We start from the raw sequence: 20,363 nt of genomic DNA, 5'->3' as shown, positions 1-20,363 counted from the left end.
TAATGCCAGTACTGCAAGGTGTTGATCTTCATTCCCAGCAAATGGAGCACTCTAGCAAACTTGAAGAAAAAGATGTTGGTTTGGACATAGGGAAATCTGCATGGCAAGAGCTGGATGATAACCCATTTGATGAACCACCAGCATCAATCATTTCAACTGAGCAGAACAGAGATCAGAATGAGTTAAACAAAGCTGTAGTACCAGAAATTGCTGTGAAACCTGAAGTTGAAAAGAAAAAGGAAATGCAGCAACAGGTTACTGTACAAAATGAGAACTCAAAACGAACAGAATTAGGAGATGAGGAAACATACATGAGACGTCGCAGAGAGGTCCGTGAAAGAACCAGAAACCTGCTCGCTAAAATAAAGGTTACTAAAGCATTACAGTCGCCTTCCGCAAGTGTTCAAACATTCAGTGATGATACAGAAGTTCACCGAAGAGGGCATGATGAGGCAGTAAAAATAAGGGAACACCGACGCCATATCAAATCCACACCGAACATTGATGAAAGTTGGGGAATGTTTGAAGGGTTGCCCAAGAAATCTGATGCTCAGCCAGAAATCGGACCAGAATCTCCAGACAGTCTGACTCAAGGTGTGGTTCTGAAAAATGTAGATGAAAAGGACAAAGTAAATTCAGACAAAGCAGTCAAACAATCGCCAACTCAGCAGCGAGTTACTAGAAAGGTTAAACGGAAGGCATATGCTCGCAGACCGGTTAGTGGGGATCATGACAGGCATTCTGAAAGTTCTTCGGAAGGCCTTTCTGAAGATGAAACTCCCAGACGACAGCACTTTAGTGGTCGTTTGGACTCTGGTTTTTCAGATATGGCATCCCACTCTGAGATTGACAGACACAGCCTCCCATACAAAAGCCACCCAAGAAAAACAGTGGCAAAACCAAAACAGTCAAGCCCTCGAACGAGCCCCAAAGTCCACCCACAGATGGGAGTGGTTGATGAATCGTCTTCAAAACAAGTTGCGGAGACTCCAACTGATATTAAAAATGTCACAATGCTGGACACAACAGAGCTGCAGAGAATTATCATACATCAGCAGGAAGAGATGCAGCTCCTTCGTCAACAGATGCAGGCGACTCAGCTGCAGGCGGCTCAGCTACAGGCCACTCAGTTACCGGCCACACAAATGCAGATGCAGCCATCATCTTTTCCAATCACCAGTCAGTCCCAATCTGGAAACTTAGGGCCTATGAATGTAACAGCCCCTCGTGTTCCCTCTGTGCCCTTCATGTACTCTCACCCTAACATGATGATGCCTGCCGTGCAGCAGCCAATGTATTATCTACCCCAGGGGATGCAGCCCCCTGGGGTGGGGATGCAAGGTCCCGGTGTGCAGATGCCAGGGGTTCTTCCAATGGGCAACTTCTCACCCTATGCACCTTTTCCTGTACAGGGGATGTTACCGATGCAGGCACAGCTGCCAACTATGGGTGTGCAAGTACAAGGTAGTGTGACTCAGTATCCTGCCACCAGCCACTTGCCGACAATGACAACAACCGGGGGTCTGTACAGTACACTGGGCACACCTGAGCAGAAACACAGCGAGTAGTGGTGCCCTGTGTCACAGATGTCATCATTGACAGAGTGAGTGCAGGTGTCTGCCATACACCAGCTAACAATTATCCACATGAACTAAGCCTTTTTATTATGCATGATCTCACCCGTCCTCCCAAGCACGCATGCACCCCCCCCCAGTTTTCTGGTTTGTGGTTCAGTTTTTGAAACGAAACCCATCAAGATCTAACTGCTGATTTTGTTCCTGCTTTGTACATTAGCAAAGTAGAACATTTTGCTATTTTAGAAGACTTAAAAGTGACTTCCAGTTCCTTTGAAATTACCTGATACATGTACATGCTCTTAAAGTTAAGTATCCATGTTCAGTTTAATTTTTTACATCAATGTTTTATGGAACAGGTTATATTCCCCACATGACAAAACATGAGATGAATAACTTAAATATCACACTCAAATTGGAAGATCAAAAACTTTGCATATTGGAAACTACTAATATGAAATCAGTTTTGAACATTGGTGTACATTTATACTGCTGTAAGACAAGCTTATGGAAATTTTTCCTGATTGCTGTTTCTTGAGAGGAGCATCTTGACTAGAAAGGTTAACTTTTAATGTGATTTTTTTGTACATGTAACTGGCATTTAATATTTAGCACTTTCACCTATTATAACACGTAACTATACTTACTGTGTAATACGTGCATTAAAATTGTTTGGAAGAGTAATGTGCACTTGTGTTTTCCCCCAACAGTGAATTGATAATTAAAATGAAACTTGTCAGATGTGCTACTTCGAGTACATCACTAAGTGTAATTGTCGTATTTAATTGTAAGTATAAATATACTTCATGATTTACGTGTATGTTTCGTAACACTGGTGTTAATGTACCTGCGGTTTGAAAGCACTTTGATTTAGCTTACAGTTTCACCGCAAAATTAAAGAGATGGCAAATATTTGTAGTGTTGTTTTTCAATTATATTAATTACTTACATCATTCAAACTTATTTGTCAACATAAAAAACATTAATTTTCTGCTGTTTATTTTGTTGTATGCATGTACGTTTGACAGCAATGAAGCAAGCTAAACTTTGCTAAATGCTAAGAATATTTATTGTTCATTTGAAGTTATTAGCCAATGTACTGTAGCCCACGCCTAAAAAAGTTGATGTGTACAATGAAAGTACTGTAGTGGTGTTGGTTATTTGTGTTGCACATAATGAAAATATCTTTGGGAAAAAAAAAGAAACACTCTTTTCAACCAAATAATGGAGTAAACTCCAATGTATGCAGTTTTGTCTAGTTAAATGAAATGCAAAAGTTGACATTTTAAATTTGCTGGGTGACTCGTGAGTACTAAATCTTTTGTAGAGTCAAATGCTTTTATACCTTGCAACAACTTTATCAATAGTGCCTTTATATCAAAGACTTTTCCACTGAGATATTGTAACAATGTTATACAATGTTATACACTGTACCTGCCATTTACAGAATTGCAATATTTTCTATCTGAAAGGTCTTCCTCATTTCAATGTAGAAGTACATATACTTTCTGCCACTGTCATTTTTAGCATCAGTGACTGTCTATCATAGTTCACAGGTTAAAAACTGTAGATATCAGAAATTTATACTTGTTTATTCACCCAAATATGGAGTTTCTTAATGCGTTCATTGTATCTGACTAATTGTAAATTGCTCACCATGGTAACATAGTGCATAGATAATGGTATCCGTAGAAACTTTACTGAAGTTATAACTGTTGAGAATTTTTGTGTAACTGTATAACATAACTATCAACTGTAGTGCAGCTAACTTTTGATACAGTAATTTCACTTCCATGACTAAGATTACATGACATTGTAAGAAAACTTGAAGAATGAACTTTAAAGGTGAAATACGCAGTGCACACACACACAAAAAAAGAAATGGGAAAGAGGGATTAAAAGCTTCATGTGCCTTAAATAGCAGAGTTTTAATTGAAAAAACAAAATTGTTGTTCATGCAGGTGGTTAGTTTTGCAACACTATAAATTTATACATGTCAAGTTAGTAAAGAAAATGTAGACCAGCTTATGCCAGGAAAAACACCTTTTGAAAGGCCCCCAACCTAAACAAAACTTGGCAACTGGAGTGTCTACAGTTGAAGCTTAAAAACTTAGATGTATGAACAAAGAGAAAAAGCAAATTTTTCAGTTGCGCCACTAACCACAGGGCGAGCCTGTATATTTGTGCCTCCAGTTAAAAATTAAACCTGTTTCTCTGTGCCTTGTATATAAGAAAAAAAACAAACAAAATTTGTTCTATTTTTGGTTTAGACATCCGTTTAGTCATTGTGTCTGGCATTGGATGAGTGAAATTGAGAATTTTTTTTTTCTTTGAATATTAGTGGGTTACTTTGCGAATAAAAACATAACATGAAATCATGACATCCATTTCCCACTTGTACTTTTAGTATTTCTCTGAATTGTGTACATCGTAAATACGGCGTACTTGACAGTGCATCAAAAAGTACACACTCACTGTGCACAGCATATCTTTCAGTTGGTCTGGACAGGCTTCATAAACATTCCAAACTTTATTAATTTATCCACAGCTTTGCCTGGTCTGTAGATCCCATATAATTTTTAGGAAATTTTCAGTGCAAAAACTGACCCTTCTAAAGCATTTTGTGAAGACCAACATACAGTGCAGGTATATATGAAAGACTTGGTTCAGGAACACAGTTAAAGTTCAACGGCAATAGGATGAAAAATGGGGAATCATCTTGTTTCCAGTGAAAGAACTTCAATCTTGGAAGAGAGAATTTTGCAGAAATCAGCTGAAGCATTGTCAACATATTGCACGCTATAGTGAAGCGTCCCCTCCACAAAACAGATGCAGAGCAAATTAAAAAGGATTCCTCACAAAGCCTTAAAATCAACCATAATAATAGCATTTAAAGAAATATAAAGTAACTGCTTTTAAACCTTTTTTTAATACTGATGAGTTGCAATCCATATGCAATCCAAACACCAGCCGCATAAATGTGTCTTGGAAATAAGCCTTTTGAGAGTTCAATGTGAATAACATCTGGTATACTGAGATACACTGATTGCACATAAACATAGCGATATGAATTCCCCAGCCTAAAGACACTGTTGCTATACCTCGTGCAAGCTTTTGCATAGCAACCACCATCCTTGGAATGGAATGGTTCCTTATGCACTGAAAGCAGTGTATTAGTGCGAGACATCTCTTAAACTATGTAAAAGCTTGCCCTGATTCGCAACGGCATCTTTTGCATGTAGAATTCTAATTGCTATGTTCATGTGAAGTTAAAGAACTGGGTGTACCGGATTTTATTCAAATCTAACTTACAACAAGCTTATTTGGGAGGATGGGGAATTATGGTGGGGGTCACGACTTGCCTCTTCATGGAAATTTGAAAAGGGAAGGACACCATACGACACAATCTGTGATGTGCATTATATATGCCTGAGAATCCAACATCAGAACAGTATAATTATGGCTTTTTTACTCTCCCTTCTTTAATAATATTAATACATTTTAGCTATTTTTTTCTCGCCATGAAAAAAAGTGTGTATGCATGTGGGGGGTGGTGATTAAATGGCCCAAGAAGTGGGGGATAATATATACCCCTTCCCCCAGGATTTACACCCATGTGTATCTCTACGTCTGCTGTAGTGTTTTAATGATAATTAGTTCTGGGTACTTTTGTCCTGTGGTGGACCTCTGACCCAAGCCATTACCTTTCTTATGTTATCAAATATGGACCACATTCTTGTGTAGTTGGCAAAAAAGTTTGTGGAAAGTCTACACTTTGTGAAATGTCTTCTGTCTCAAATCTACATTTTTGCTTCAGCATTGAAATGGGAGTCATCACCATTTTAAGAGGATTTAGTAGTTATTTACTCATTTTGACAGCTGCGCGAGATTTTGTAAGACACTGTAAATTATGCTTTTGATTCTGTACCAATGGTTAGCCACAGTTAAACTCTGCTTGTTTTATCTGCTCTGAGCAGAAATAAAAAGAGGGCATGGTTTGAAATGAAATTGACAGTCCTTTGGTACTCGCTCACTCCATAGGCACACGTGTTTATGCGCGTGACGCAGAGCATGATGAGTATGCGTAACAATTTTAGTCTGGAATGTGTGGTCTTTGCGTGCATGCCGAACTCGTACAAGAACCCAGTTGGAAAACTTTGTCTTTCTTTTGCTGGTGAGGGTGCACTTCAGCTCAGGGTGGATAGTGAAAGAAAAGTCTGCACATGTATATTAAGCTTTGGTCCATGAATACTGATAAGTATGACCAAAATCACCAGAGGTGGTAACAAGTCCTTATTTGCAAGTCCAAGTCAAGTCCAGTCATTTGGTCCAGTCACAATTCAAGTCACATGTCATATTTGATCAAGTGTTGTCCGTATGAACTCTTTCCTTTGTTGTAAAATTAATTGATTAGCAAGTCTTGAAGGCATGTTACGACCACCTAAACACAGCATTTTGAATACTCGGAAATTTTCAACCTTCGAGGCTGAGTGAAATCATGAACTGATGTGAATAACACAAATTAAGCTGTTGATTGGCTCTCCTGTTGGGAAAAACAGTGAAAATCGTAAACACACCACAAATAATGGTGATTCAGGGCAGGCATGACCTATTAAATAGTCGCAAACAAGTTAAAAGTAGAGGCGAACAAGTTAAGTCTTAAAGATGATTATTTTAAGAACACCAAAGGCAAGTTTATCAGGTCAGGGACCAAACCACAATCTAACAACATCCCTAGTTTCTGCTTATGTCGCTTGTTCAAGTGGCAATGACAATGTTTTGATCATATCACATGAGAATGATGTAATTTGGGGATTTTGGGAAAATATCGAGATTTGAAATGCTGGCAGCCAACATAGTTGCCGTTGCTGTTGGAGTCTATGGCAAAATTACTTCCGATCATTATTTTGGAAAATTGCCACGGTAAACATACAATTTGCCACAGTGAATCGATGGAGATTGTTAATGGCAACATTTTCATGTATAAAGTAAACTTTGGCAAAACTTTTTTTTGGCATAAACATTTTCATCGGCAGAATTGAACTCGTTTACCCACCAAATTCAACACCTCCAGTGCAAGATTCAACTGAAAAATCTCCTCGAGCTGCTTTTAGACATACCAAATGAAAGGAGAGTTTCATTTAGATCTGGGGTAGCATGTTTCTTGTAACTTCAATCAATCAGAGCAATTTGTATTGAAGTTTTTGGCGATAAAGAGATCAATGTCATCCGCAAACCGTGATCTAAAAATGGTTAAAAACTTATGTCATCGTTGCACAATCGAGCGGCATATGCATCGTCTGGCGTCGTTGCTAGATTGTGGTTTGGTCCCCAACCTGTTGATGGGCTTAGTTTAAAACTGTAATGGGTTCAATTGAATAGTTTTCTGACTTGCATTGGTAGCAAGTCATAATATGCAGGTCCAAGTCAAGTCATTTTTTTCAAGTCCAAGTAAAAAACTGATTGTTACAAGTCAAGTCATGTGTCACAAAATCAGCAACTCAAGTATGACTCTGGAAATCACATGAAGTTTTCATCTGCCTACCGGTAGTGACCACCTAAGACAGCACAGATCTTAAGTCAAAACAACTCTTCCAAATTTGGTTACAGTTTGGCTAAAGCACAATAGAGAATTGGCTTTCATGAAATACTACATGTAGTAAGTGTACCAAATGAAAGGCAGTGATCACTGCATAGGCTCCTACGCAGCTGGAACAATCATTATTTAGTCTTTCTTCTAATGAAACTAAGGTTTCCTCAAAACTGCCCTAGACACTGTAGCTAGTAAGCCTGAAGAAACCTGAGAGTAACATTCATTTTGTGGCGGAAGGGAGACCCCAGAAGAATGATCCCGGAAAAACCCTTGGAATCAGGTAGGGACTGAAAACCCAATCCATATGTGGCCTGAGCTGATTATCAAACCAGGGTGGCAGAGGTGAAAGGCGACTCAACACCACTACCATCATGTGCCTGGTATTCTCATATGAGATCCTGTGGGCTTTTACGTGCACATGAGCAGATCAAATCCTATGTCTGCATGCCACTGATGAACTAGCGTGGAGCATGTTTGCCTGAAGGGTGCTGCAGGTGAGCAAAGCGTCCTGTGTTGTCCAGGTTCATAGCCTCATTCAGTATTCGTTGTGTAGTTGACAGATATAATGCAGAATTTAGTGACTATTTTGTGCACATTAGCCAACCTCCTGCCAACAGGAAACTTTCAGTGTTCCTGGAGTCAGAAAAACTGGAATACATGTAAACCAACATATGGACAAAGTCAAGCATTTTATACACAACATGGCTTTTAAGTATTAGTGACATAGCTTACAGAGTCTAAATTGTGCAAAGTACATGTATCCATACACTAAATTAGACTGCACAACTCACCTTTCAAAGTGAATGACAGAATGTGATTTACTGGACGATGAGCCTGCATCTACAGACAACAAATCTGAAGCAATCGATACTCAGTGACAAAATGCAATGTAATACAGAATGATCGTTCTATGAGACCTGTTGGCCAAAACAGGTGGGGAAGGAAAGTGAAGGAAAAAGAGAAAGAAGCATGAAGGTCATGGAGCCAAAGCTATGTTTAGTTATGAAATATATCACAGTGATATTTCTTTCAGCCACACAATCGAATTGATGTACATGTACAATTCAATCACACCAGATACTGCATTACTTTATCCCGTGGCGTATCAAGCAGTGTTGGTACTAGGGCAGCTGTAATATTTCAGAAACTCTCTACAAATTCACACTTCCACAATGCTGATCTACTGCGGTCTTCAATCCCACAGTGTTGGTCTACACAGTAAATGTACATATCACAAACACGTACAAAGCAATTGTTCATTTACAATAATATGAAACATTCAAGAGACATCAATTGTTGCTGAACGATGCTTTTCTATCGCAATCCATAGCATAGAAGATGCTTGATAAAAACATAACATCTGGAACCACCAGTGAGGACTATACCCTGTGTAGGTATAAGTATATGGTAAAAATTCAAGACAGAATTATAAAAATTAGAGAAAGTAAGTCAACAAACGAAGAAATACTGTGATATCAGCCTGCCCCCCCCCATTTTCTTTTTTCATTTTTTTTAACATGCAAACCAAGCATGTGAAAACATTTTGACACACAAACTTGAAAATAAACTGTACATGTTATGGTACTGCTCATTTACCGGTATTAAGTAGCAAAGGTAAGAGGTTTGAGAAGAAAATAGCCCAAGGCAAAGAACAGTTGACGTATTTTTCAAAGTTTTAAACGATTTCTTCTAAGAATGATTTCTTACACTTGACATGAACACATTTTAAAGGTGATGTGTATCAATTATTTTGATAAATATCACAAATTTATTTACACCAATCCTAATACAGGCAATTTACAATAGTGCGCCACCAAGAGTATGTAACGCGCTGCCCGAAATCTTTCGACCCAATGCGCATTTGGAAAGGGACAACAGATTTCGCACATTGTGATTGGCGAATGCATTGTAAACTCTTAGTGGCGCACTACTGTGAAACGTCCGTATTAGTTTTCTTGAATCCGAACTACTAAATGTATTTTAATACACCAATATTTACAAACTCATATATTGCACAAGGCAGGCATTTACCTGTACTCCAACATCACAAAATAGATTTGATTTTTCTCTCTTTCAATATACACAACTGCAGAATGAAACCTGCTTAAGCAAAACAAAAACAGATATACATGTACTGTACATTTCTGTTGACAGACAAAATGCATAAGCAGCTGATGCAAAATTTAAATATATGTAAATATCACGATAGATGCATAATATGATGGGTGATCCTGAAATGTGGCTATAAAACTGTTGGTCGAACAGAACAATTTAAGCACAAAAATTCAGTTAAAAATAAAGGTGTCTTGTTTTCCAATAATGTACAACAGAATATTTAGATATCTCGATATCTAAATGAGATATTGAAAGAAGCAGTTTGGTCCGGGTTTACCTTCATGAAGTTTAAATCTATATGTGATGCAATCTGGGAAAACCCTTCAGATGTCGCCAAACTTATTTTGGAATTTATGCATTTAATGGCAAATTAGTCTCCAAATTATTTTTGACAATTTGAGATTTTTCACCATTTCAATTGGTAATATTCAAATAACTGTCCTTTGATGCAACTACAACTTTAATTTGCAATCTTCCTCTCCGTCAATTTTGTGATATGCCAATGAAATTTTTTACTCCAACCTTTAAAGCTTGAATTCTCAAAATGAGGTCAGCCGGTTTATATAACTTCCCAAGAGCATAACTCAAGTTATAGACAACCTAGAATGATGAATGATTAGAGTTCTGAAAACAGCATAGTATCCTCATTAAGTTGATGTATAACATAAAAACGACAAATTTCATCATGTGAAGGATTTTCTCTGATTGCATAATATATAACTATTTGGCAAAAAATTCAATAAAAAAAGAATGTACAATGTATAGAGGCACTCAAATCAAGTTCACACAAAAGAATTCCAAATAAACACACACCTGACCATCACACACCTAAATTTGGGCATGCACCCCTCCCAAACAGGATAAAACTTTAAGACGATTCAGGAGTAGAGAATATATATGTTAAAAGATTTGAAAGCAACGATGAGTTTTTGGAGGGAGTGGATATGTGGAGATTGACATAGACGCAGGGTTTCAGTGGGCTTTTGAAGAGTGCCTATACTGTAATGTGTTTAACATTAGTCTCCAGCATTTTTTTAACCAATAGGATTAAATGTACAAATCCTGGAGCTACATGTACTGTGGTAAATGACACGTGCTCCATCACAGAATCATGACATTTTCTAACTTACAGCAAAGCTGCTTTTTCGAAAGGACTTCGTTTAAAAAGATCTTGACCCGTAATCCCTTCATCAACACACAGATCATTGAAGCCACTAGGTGGCGATCTTACAGTGCCAAATACAAAGGTAATACAAAAGCTTCCTCACAACTGTTAATCAAATTCTTTTGTGGCATCCATAGTTACAGCAGACCAATTGCACCCACTAAATCATGTGACCTGTAGTGGGTATCAACCCTATATCAAAATGTGTATTGAGTGTGGTTTACGAACAACAAAGCCCATTTATGGTACAGTACCCAGCACATCAATAGTCTGAGTGCAATGCATACCGACGGCTTTATTTTTGGTAAATGACACTCATGAAACAATTTGCTTTTGGAGAAGGCCATTTTTGTCGATATTTAATACCCACTGTAGGGCATGTGACTTAGCAGGCGCAATCGGTTTACTGCAAGTCAGCCAACCATTGCCTTTGTATTTGGCAGGGTAAAATGGCCGCTGGTGGCTTCATTCAGTACAAAGGTATTACAAGTCAGGATTTTTTCATACGATGTCCATGGGGTGTTTTGTTGGTCTGGACTCAGTTCACCAGCTTGTGTAGATTTCAGACTGCCAGTTGGTTTGGAAATTTCAGATACTCCCCAGTTTTTTACTGGTCTTTGTTGAAATGGCAGTGATAGACTAAGAAAAATATATACACAATACAAAACAAGGAAATTATCTTGACCAAGTCACCTTCCTGAAGTTGAAGTGCACCCTTACCAGCAAAGACGAGACAGGCTGCTAGAAGTTTTCTTACCAGACTTGTGCACGCACGTAGTACTTTCTCAATGACCATAAAGTCAAACAGAAATCTAGCCCACATGTTCAAGCACACACCATTTGAGCACACATGAATCTATACGCAATTAGCTTGTGGCGAGTTCCCACCACAGGACCATATTTGCTTTGTGAACACAAGCCCTCTCTAGTTCCAGCTCAGAGCAGATAGGCCAGTAACACTCCTTACAGGCTTGGAGATTTTGCATATTTGTTGTTGAACATAATATTGAATAAACAGGCCCAAAATACAGGCTCAACTTTATCTTTTTTGGGTCAATATGAAACACGTGTAGAGTGTATGCCATATTGCCGACACTCAAGATCTAGACCCTGAGGGTAACGAGAAGGAACAGGAATTTTAATCCAAACTCTGTATAGTCTTCTTATCAGACATCTAATCACTGCATGCATGGACAAGGGCCCAATTCCTACAGGTTTCATTCAAAGATGACTAAAAGCTACAGAATCCAGCTGTCAGCTGCTGACTTCTTGCTCCCACATATTCAGTCATTTAAGATTCAGCTACTGATTGGCTCTGCGCAAGCAGTACTCAAGTCAAACAAGCACAGATGTTCCATATTCCACATTTAATCGAATAGTAATTCACAAATAACAGCTTGCTGCACATTTATCGGATAATATTAATTCAGCAGGAGACAGTTGTTGAAGAACCCTGACTATAACGTGAACTGCCTCAAATTCCACTCTGGACAAGTACAAGTACTATACCGGTAGTACCAATATGATAGCACACATAATTGAGTAAAGCAACTTCTGTGCACTAGCATGCTTGCATGCCAGTACACCGACTAGAATGCCAAATGTGTTTTGGGTAGGGCAATATAAGGAATGGTAGCTTTCATGGGTCCTAGCTCTGTTTTGGGGGGGTATCACGTACATACACTGTCTACTTATAGGCAAACTACTGGTTTACATGCCTGTATCCAGTTCATTAGAAGTGCTTAACTAGAACAATGCATCCACACAGGAATACATTCATGAAGTATAGACCCTGATTGTCTCAGTAATCTCCTTTCGACAAATGGGGCAGAAATCCCTGCGATTCATCAAGGATTTTGCGCAGTCGTGGCAGGTGACCAGGTGATGGCAAGGGCAGAGAAGGCAGTCTCTGGGCCTGTCCATGCAGATAGCACAGTCCCGGTCAACAACAGTGGCTAGGGAACAGGTGTGTGAGTGATGAGAAAAACAAGGTTAGTCAAGAACAGTGAGTGGAACGACGAAATCAACCATTTCAATAACACAACTCCATGCAAAAGGTCTTAATAATGTGGAAGTTGGATGTGGGTGGGGTTGTTTGAAGACAATTTTCAGTAAGGAGAACCAATTAAAAGGCCTTTGCACTGATGATGTCAAGCTTTGTTCACGTGTATGTACATATTCTTTTCGGAGCCAGGAGAGGATGATGGATTTGAAACACCACAGGGAGGTGTACACGTGAACAAAGTTCCATATCATAAGTACCTGGCTTGCTGCATTTCCAACCAGTGTGTCTCAACATTACATGTATAAACTCTTTGGAGCATGTAGATTTGTAAGTTACATAGAACTTGCAGGAAAGAAAAAAACACAAACTAAAGAGATTCTTATTACTCATGGAGGCCTTTATACAGATGCTTCAGTACGGTCAGAGTACTGGATGGGGTTCAATAATCCTCCTTTATTGTTTGACGACACATAATTTGGGGCATGGTTTAATTCATGTTTAGTATTACATCCCTTCATCTTTTCACTTCTTTTCTGTCAGAGTTGATGGCTTTATTCAATTCTGCCAAATAAACTTAGCACATTAAGTAATACATTTCTTTGGTCCTGAAATTATTCCAACAAAACATGAATGTGCAGTTTTAGCATACATGTAATGTTCCCCTAAACCTGAAAACTACTGCAAACTTCATAAATGTTCTGAATTTCCAAGAATCCTGAAAGAGACTTGCAAAGAGACCCAGGGTTCCAGTTAAATTCATGACTGTTGCCAACAAGCAAATGTTTACAAAAACAGAGAAAGTGGCTGAAACAATATACATTATGGTGAAACTCTGTAAGCTGAAATTTGTCAGATGACACCCTAGAGAGAAATCAGTAATCAAAAAGATGGAAATGAAAACTACACATTTTCATTAGTTCATGCAAACAAAACTGAACAGAAATGAACAAGGGAAAAAAAGCAACTGATGACAAATGAAAAAAAAAATGGATGGTGGTCATCTGGATTTTGTCTTTCAACAGGTTTGAAACTCAAAACAAATATTGGGAACAACTATAAGTAACATGATAATGAATACAATTCATAAACAGAAACTCATTCAGGTCATAAGTCCTCAACATGTGACTCTCTCTCTGCTACAATAACACCAGGCCAAAGCTGTCTAAACTGTTTTGATATGTAGGACAGTACTGAAAATGACTCCCAACTAATACCAAGCCCCAACCACTTAGGATCCTCAATCACAACTTTAATTTAACGTCCAATCGAACATGAACTATAATCACAGAGCTATAGTTTTCCATGAGAGCTGCAGCAAATCTGTGCTGTCAGAAGTGTTACGTGACAACATTCACGCCACTTTGGCCTGATTTTGGAGAGAGAGTTTGGAATAATAAACTATGGGGATAAAAAAAAATTCAAAATCTGTTATGGGCCAGCCAAAGACTGCATTCTAAATAGGTTTGTCATCACAGCCTTCGATCTGTTGTGACAAAGTATGCAATCAACAGGAACGGAGGTGATGCTAAGCGACCGTCTTCCTGGTCAGTGCTTTTGTTATGGGGATGTACATGTACATAAAAATCCTAGGTCTACTCATGTGTATCCCTATGGAACAAAAACAAGGACCGGGAAGATTTAAGATGGCTGCTCTCCACAAGACACGATTTTTCACTAGCCTTATTCTAATACTGTGAAACATGTTATGGACTGTGCATGGATGTCTTGATATAAAATTCTTCATGAAGTGTTTTGGGAAACCTGTGACAAATTCTTTCACAAAACAGAATGATTTTCAAAGCTAACGCTAACCATCAGATGATATTTATCTGTTGAATTTATGAATGCAATTTTTTTTTCCACACGAAACCACTGGACACACTGTGCTCTGCAGCAGCACTATCTACCCTGAACTGAAGCACGCCCTCACTGGCAAAGAAGAGACATGCTGCGGGGAAGTTTTGCAACAAGGTTCTTACACATGCCCAGCACACATGCAAAGACTGTTTATTCAAAGAGAAACTGGTCGCACAGGCTAAGCATGTTCTGTACTAAATATACATAAACCTGTGCATGGGCATGGTGAGTGCCCTCTCACCAAAGGACCGTCATTTCTGTGTGAAAACACGCCCTCTCTTGTTCCCGCTCAGGACAGACAGAGGGAACTACTGAACATTCTAGACTAGAGGGAAAACATAGGGCGCACATGCTCTGGCCTCTGCAAGTCAAGCCCTGCCCCAAAAACAGTACACTGAGTTCTTAACCACCTACAATTTCATGCACGCTAACCTGTCATTAAAATGCATTCGTAAGGAGGAATACACCCAACAGATGGTGTATTCAAATGGCACCCGAATTGCCATGGCATACAAACATGTTACAGTACCTCAGAACAGATTCACTGAGTGTGTTGACCTAAGATGGAAATTAGAAAGCAGGATTCCATGGACATTCCATGGTTCTGCATTACATGTATGTTTCGTAAAAAAATTGAAGCATTTTGAATTGTGGTTCATCTGAGCCCAACACCTGCTGACAACTGTTCTGACACAACAGACAAACGTACGTTTATTCACAAACTGTCCCTGATGTTTGACTCTCTGGCAGGAGAGACAGTCCCTGAGATAGGTGATGACACATTGAAAAGCCATACTTTGACCAAGAAATATGAAAATGACCAATGCATGAGACTGCTTAACTGTTTCAGATTTCTTTATCTATAAATCTAAAGGTATGCATGATACCAAATTAAAACTCTGGCAGAATTTCAATATGAACGGCGGCTACATGTATAGGTCATCCAATATGGATGGCGTTCTGAGACAAAGAGTGAACAAATACAGTACGTATGTCAAAACACTGTAACATCTATGACATGTTTGACTTACCACATTCATCATCTTGAGGTGGTGTCAAGTTTCCGCTGTGACCTAGGTGAGGCATACCCCGATCTGGAATTCCCAGCATGCCATGTTGTCGTAATAACTGCTGCCTGCGTGCTAGGATTCACAAGACATCAAATGGCTTCAGGCCACATCAATAAACTACAAGAAAACGCAACTATGAAAGTGTGGTTTGGATGGACACTCTTCACGCAATTACAAATTGCAGGTAAAGAAACTGCACTAGGAATCTAACTCATGAGGAAATTTAGACAAAATTGAAATAATACCGATGAACAGGTATGCAAATCTTTAAGTAACATGAGATCGGTGATTTGTTTAAAGATATGGAAGTTAACCACAAGCTGAAGGGAAAAAAATGAGCAAGACAGAAGAATGCCTTAAGATATAAAAATAAAGAGTTACCAAGTTTTCTGGAGTTTATCTGCTCAGGTGTCAGGATAAGAGGCTCCATGCCTGACCGGAAAAATAGGGTTTTGCCGATGCCTTCTAGAAACTGCCTCACTGGAATGAGCAAACAAAAAATGATGCCCAAAACGTGTTTCTTCCTGTTAACTTACGTGCTTCTCGGAAACCCTTCGGTAACAGAAATAATTTCACAGACTGCACAGGGTGTAACAGAACTTCCACACAAGCCAATACAAATTGCTTTTCTGACCACCATCAATCAAACAACAGTCTGACGCAAACCAAGCAAAATGCAAAATCTGAACTAATTTAAATTCAGATTTGGACATCCAAAATTTGTGAACCTCAAATGCTCGTTAGTAATAACCGTCTATGATCCATCTGTCAGAATTTGACAGCCTTTCAAGTGGTTGTCATCTGTCAGAGCAGTTTTTTCCAAATTCTCCTAGAGTCTCCTCCGTAGCCCATTTTCATTGACATCATTCTAACTCTCACACATACCTTTCTCAACACACTTCTGAGCAGTGAATGCTGTCGGGTTTATCTCCACTTCGGGCACAGCATAGACAGGGTGCAGAAAGCGCAGTCCCATGACCCTCTGTGGAGAACAGACAACGGGAATATGATATCCCTGTCAGTATTTTCAGACATTCAGCTATCAGTCATCATAGTCAAGTTGAGACACCTGATCGCTGAACATCCAAAAACATCTCATTATGTCGGTAGCATCATGCCTACTAAAGTTTTTTTTTTCAAATAGCAGACATGATGTTTCTGTCATCACATAAGACCTTCCTATGTTTATAACATACCCATATATTCAAAACATCAATCTTCTTATAGAAAGCACAATAAAACATGATATCATAATGGAACAGAAAAGAGAAGAGGACGCAAGAAAAAAAAAAGTGAGCCAAATGGATGGTTGAGTTGGGTGAGTAAACTGTGATCACTGGATGGGGTAAGATCTCAGAGACCAGTAAATGCAAGTCGGCAAATGTGAGTAAAGACTGAGCACTACTGCCGGAAAGCCTCTCCACAGTTAACAAAAAAAGAAACAAGTCAATTTAAAACTTCTGTCAAACATAAAACTTCATTATTACATTGAAAATAACAAGATTGCACATTTTACCACATATATGCAATCACAAAGTTCTGCAACTTTCTTCCAGTTTCAAAATTTCCATATAATATTTATTATCCCATCAAATACCTCTGGGTAGGCTGCTTTGACCGCTATTTCTCGTATGTCCAGATTGAGGGTGTTGGTGCTGATGACTGCATCTTGACTGCATAGATGAGACACCTCTAGAAATGAGAGACAACTAGAATAAATGGAAATAAGTAGAACCATAACACTGCATGACAGACTTAAGTCACCTGCAGGGGCCAATTTCATAGAGCTGCTTAAGCATGGAATTCGCTTAAGCACGAAAAAACCTTGCTTAATAAACAAAGGTTACCAGCTCAAACTCTATGTGATTGTCATGTTAACCATTCCAAAACAATATACATCACAAGAAGTTTTGGCTGGTAACCTGATTTGTCAAGCAAGGTATTTTCACGCTTAAGCAAATTTTTGGGATAAGCAGTGCTATGAAATTGGCCCCGGTGCTGCAGTTGGGTCCATCACAAGTCTCTGCAGTGGAGGTAAATCATAAGACCAACACAAGCCATCTAAGCACAAGTCAAGTCAAGTCACAAGTTACTCATATGAACCATGACAAAAAGCATTGCTATGATTTGTGTCTGGACTTGGAGAGGACTTGAGAAAAGACTTGTGATGGACTAAACTACATGTACAACACCGGAGTCCATATTTTATTTACGAAGGCGGAGAGAGACTTCTGCAATGATATCACTGGAAAAGATGATCGTTAGCACCTGGAGGTTTAGCTCGACTGAAGTTCCCACAACATCACAACAGCCCTATGGACTGAACATAGATTGGGGCCTCCTCACTTTTTGGACTGGGCCCCAATTGTGGCGGGTCATGCAATGGGATGGGCTATAATGGATCAGTTTACCAATGGCTGATGGTCTAACAACTGGCCCCTCCCACATTGAAAATCAACAGAGTAGCAAATGGATCACACTATGAATTTAGTCTGGTAACCAGAATTAGAAGCCATTGCGAGAGCGGCACCATGCTCACGCAAACAGGTGGGTGATACCCAGTAGCAGTATCTTCAAAGCATAAAAATAACAAGACAAAGTAAAGCATTTACCTCGAACAAGATTTTGCTTGATTTCTAGATCTTCAACAACTGCCTCAAAAATGTATTCAGCATCCCTGACTGCTTCCTCAAGCCTACTGATGCATAAAACTTGGCCCTTAAATCAAAAGAAGTAAACCGGAATACTTGTCATTTCATACTTTGATTAACTCAAAGGAACTTCAGCAACCAACGTACAATTGGTGCAAAGCACAACCAACGACAAGCCACATCCCTATCAGGATTTCTCTAGTCATCCCAAGAAATGCAACAAAATCCAACACAATTAAAATGCCAATGTTGCAGAATGCTTGAAATGCAACATGATGTAGCATGCAACAGTGGATTGTGTCCTAATGTGCTACGTATTAGATACCTCATGCCATGTGCTGTCCAAAGTATTACAGCAGTTACTAAATCCAACGAAATGGGTAACTCAACATTAACCGCAGGTAATACAACAAATGCATACATATAGAATCTTGTTGAATTCAGGATGGAGAGGGTTAAAACCTGTGGTTCAAAACAACCTTGATCTACCCTATGCCTACACCTTGTGCTCTAAACAGCCTCCTAAAATCCAAAAGAATCAAACAGCACTAACGGTTTATATCAACTGAACCAAACAGATAGAAGGTTAATGAGGAATCTGTACATGTGTCTTAGTAATGACCTGCACAAAGTCATGTGGAATATCCACATTCTTACAGTATAAAAACTGTGATACTGGCTAAATTATTAAATAATCCTGGCCAGCCATCCTCTACAAATGAGCACAGAGTGCGTAAATACCATGACACCATGAATTTATCATTGTAGTTATGACTTAAGACCCAACACAGGGCCAACACAAGCTCTAGACATCATGTCTGAATTCAAGTTACTTATGCAAAAAAGCATTCCTTTGTCATTATTCACTGTTACTTGTGAAAGTTCCTGGCCAGTGCACCTGTGTTTCAGATGGGCTTGTATAAGGTCAAGTGGTGGTTTTGACCACAACACATGTACAATATATCTTCACAAAGAACCAAATGCATGTTTACTGCATCTTTTCTCCATGCCAAAGATTCAAATCCCTTCCCCCAAAAGAGACTGCAATGGAAGTAAATCTTCTGAGTCTTTACTCACAAGGAAGTTGGGATGGATCATTAATCCTTCACTTTTCAGTTCTCTCTTGTCCACCTCCAAGTTGCTGTGCAGAGCATCTAGGGCTCCAGAGTTGGAATCATACACCTTGACTTTGTGGCCATGGTATGCCATGCAACCTTTCCGAACAAAGCAGAATTGATAGCCTTTATTACGCAGATTTGTCAAGAGCATTACACACAAGGTATGAGTTCTGCTCAGACTGGAATCCTTGGAAAGAACTTTCTTTAGCAATCAGCACAGTAATAAGCATTCAACTTTTATTCTTTCAGCCACGGAAACTGCAGGAATGTTACGTACAATACAAATCCCTAATTTCTGATATCTGTAATTAATACGTGACAGTAAACAGCTTGATGTTGGCCAAAGCATTGCTTCCGAAGATTTGCTAACAGCAATAATGACCTGACAAACAAGTTTAAGTCACTCTTAGTACCTTTGCTCCCTCAAATAGTCCTACAAATAAATGATCCATTCCATTCTCTTCCTTCAAAGTCTGTGTAATCAAATTAGTCACTTTATACAAATTGGTGCACCAAATTGGCCAATCCAACCCCCAAGGAAAACTAAATATTTTCTATGGGCCTTCCCATGTAAAAACTATTTTCCAAATCAAGTAATCCAATGAGCTTACGGCTAAAAATAGTGAATGTATAGGTTCTCATCTAAAGGAGTTAGAGATGCTAACAATGTACCAACAATAGCACTTTTTGTCTTTAGTCTCTTTCTCTTGAGAATACTTGGCTAGTACCTGCTATTTTGCTGCCCATCAGGCCACAGCCCAACACAGCTATATGTACCATCTTGAAGGTTCTAGGAGGAACCGTTGGCCCGAAGTTGGCACTTATGACTTTAAATGTGCCTGACTGGATCTTCTGAAAGGATCTATGAGGAATTTTTCATCTACAGGTGTGTTGTCTGCATAGAGGCAACAGGACTTTCATCTTCATTGATGGAATGTACCTGCGCAAGGATAAAGGAGCAAAACAGGTACAATGATGAAAAAAGTCTTTTTCTGGTTAAAAAAACGGATTTTTGAAGTCCTACAAATACCTGTTGTGAGAAACCTAGATTCCATCAATCAACACTAAGCCGACACACGTATACTTTGCACAGGTAAGAAAAACTCTCTTTTTCAGAATACTTACATGCATACATCAAAACGAGTCAGTTCAGTGTTTAAAAAGCAATGTCATTCATAAATGAAGCATGTGTGTGAGTCTGCTAAAAGCCACACT

General features: G+C 39.0%; 2 protein-coding genes across 4 annotated transcripts in view; one reads left to right on the top strand and one right to left on the bottom strand.

Moving 5' to 3' along the window:
• LOC110983197 (uncharacterized) overlaps window positions 1-3,955 on the top strand; it is a 39,699-nt gene extending 35,744 nt beyond the window's left edge. For both annotated transcript variants that reach the window (XM_022242253.2, XM_087139255.1), the window contains one exon: window positions 1,413-3,955. In XM_022242253.2, coding sequence (XP_022097945.2) covers window positions 1,413-1,468 — 56 coding nt within the window. In that variant the 3' untranslated portion in view covers window positions 1,469-3,955. The remainder of the gene's footprint in view (window positions 1-1,412) is intronic.
• Window positions 1-20,363, bottom strand: part of LOC110983199 (uncharacterized) — a 45,047-nt gene that overhangs the window by 23,616 nt on the left and 1,068 nt on the right. The window contains exons 2-9 of one of the 2 annotated variants that reach the window (XM_087139263.1): window positions 19,877-20,088; window positions 19,108-19,244; window positions 17,992-18,097; window positions 16,977-17,071; window positions 16,265-16,361; window positions 15,761-15,859; window positions 15,341-15,451; window positions 7,838-12,402 (exon numbers count right to left, since the gene is read on the bottom strand). In XM_087139263.1, coding sequence (XP_086995389.1) covers window positions 12,224-12,402; window positions 15,341-15,451; window positions 15,761-15,859; window positions 16,265-16,361; window positions 16,977-17,071; window positions 17,992-18,097; window positions 19,108-19,244; window positions 19,877-19,928 — 876 coding nt within the window. In that variant the 5' untranslated portion in view covers window positions 19,929-20,088 and the 3' untranslated portion in view covers window positions 7,838-12,223. Of the gene's footprint in view, window positions 1-7,837; window positions 12,403-15,340; window positions 15,452-15,760; window positions 15,860-16,264; window positions 16,362-16,976; window positions 17,072-17,991; window positions 18,098-19,107; window positions 19,245-19,876; window positions 20,089-20,363 lie in introns of those variants that run through there. The other variant, XM_087139264.1, reaches the window with a different exon arrangement.

The sequence above is a fragment of the Acanthaster planci genome, linkage group LG01, assembly GCF_054643075.1.
Source record: "Acanthaster planci isolate LZ-2023a linkage group LG01, COTS_SCS, whole genome shotgun sequence".
Taxonomy (NCBI): domain Eukaryota; kingdom Metazoa; phylum Echinodermata; class Asteroidea; order Valvatida; family Acanthasteridae; genus Acanthaster; species Acanthaster planci.
This window is presented reverse-complemented; position numbering and strand designations above follow the sequence as displayed.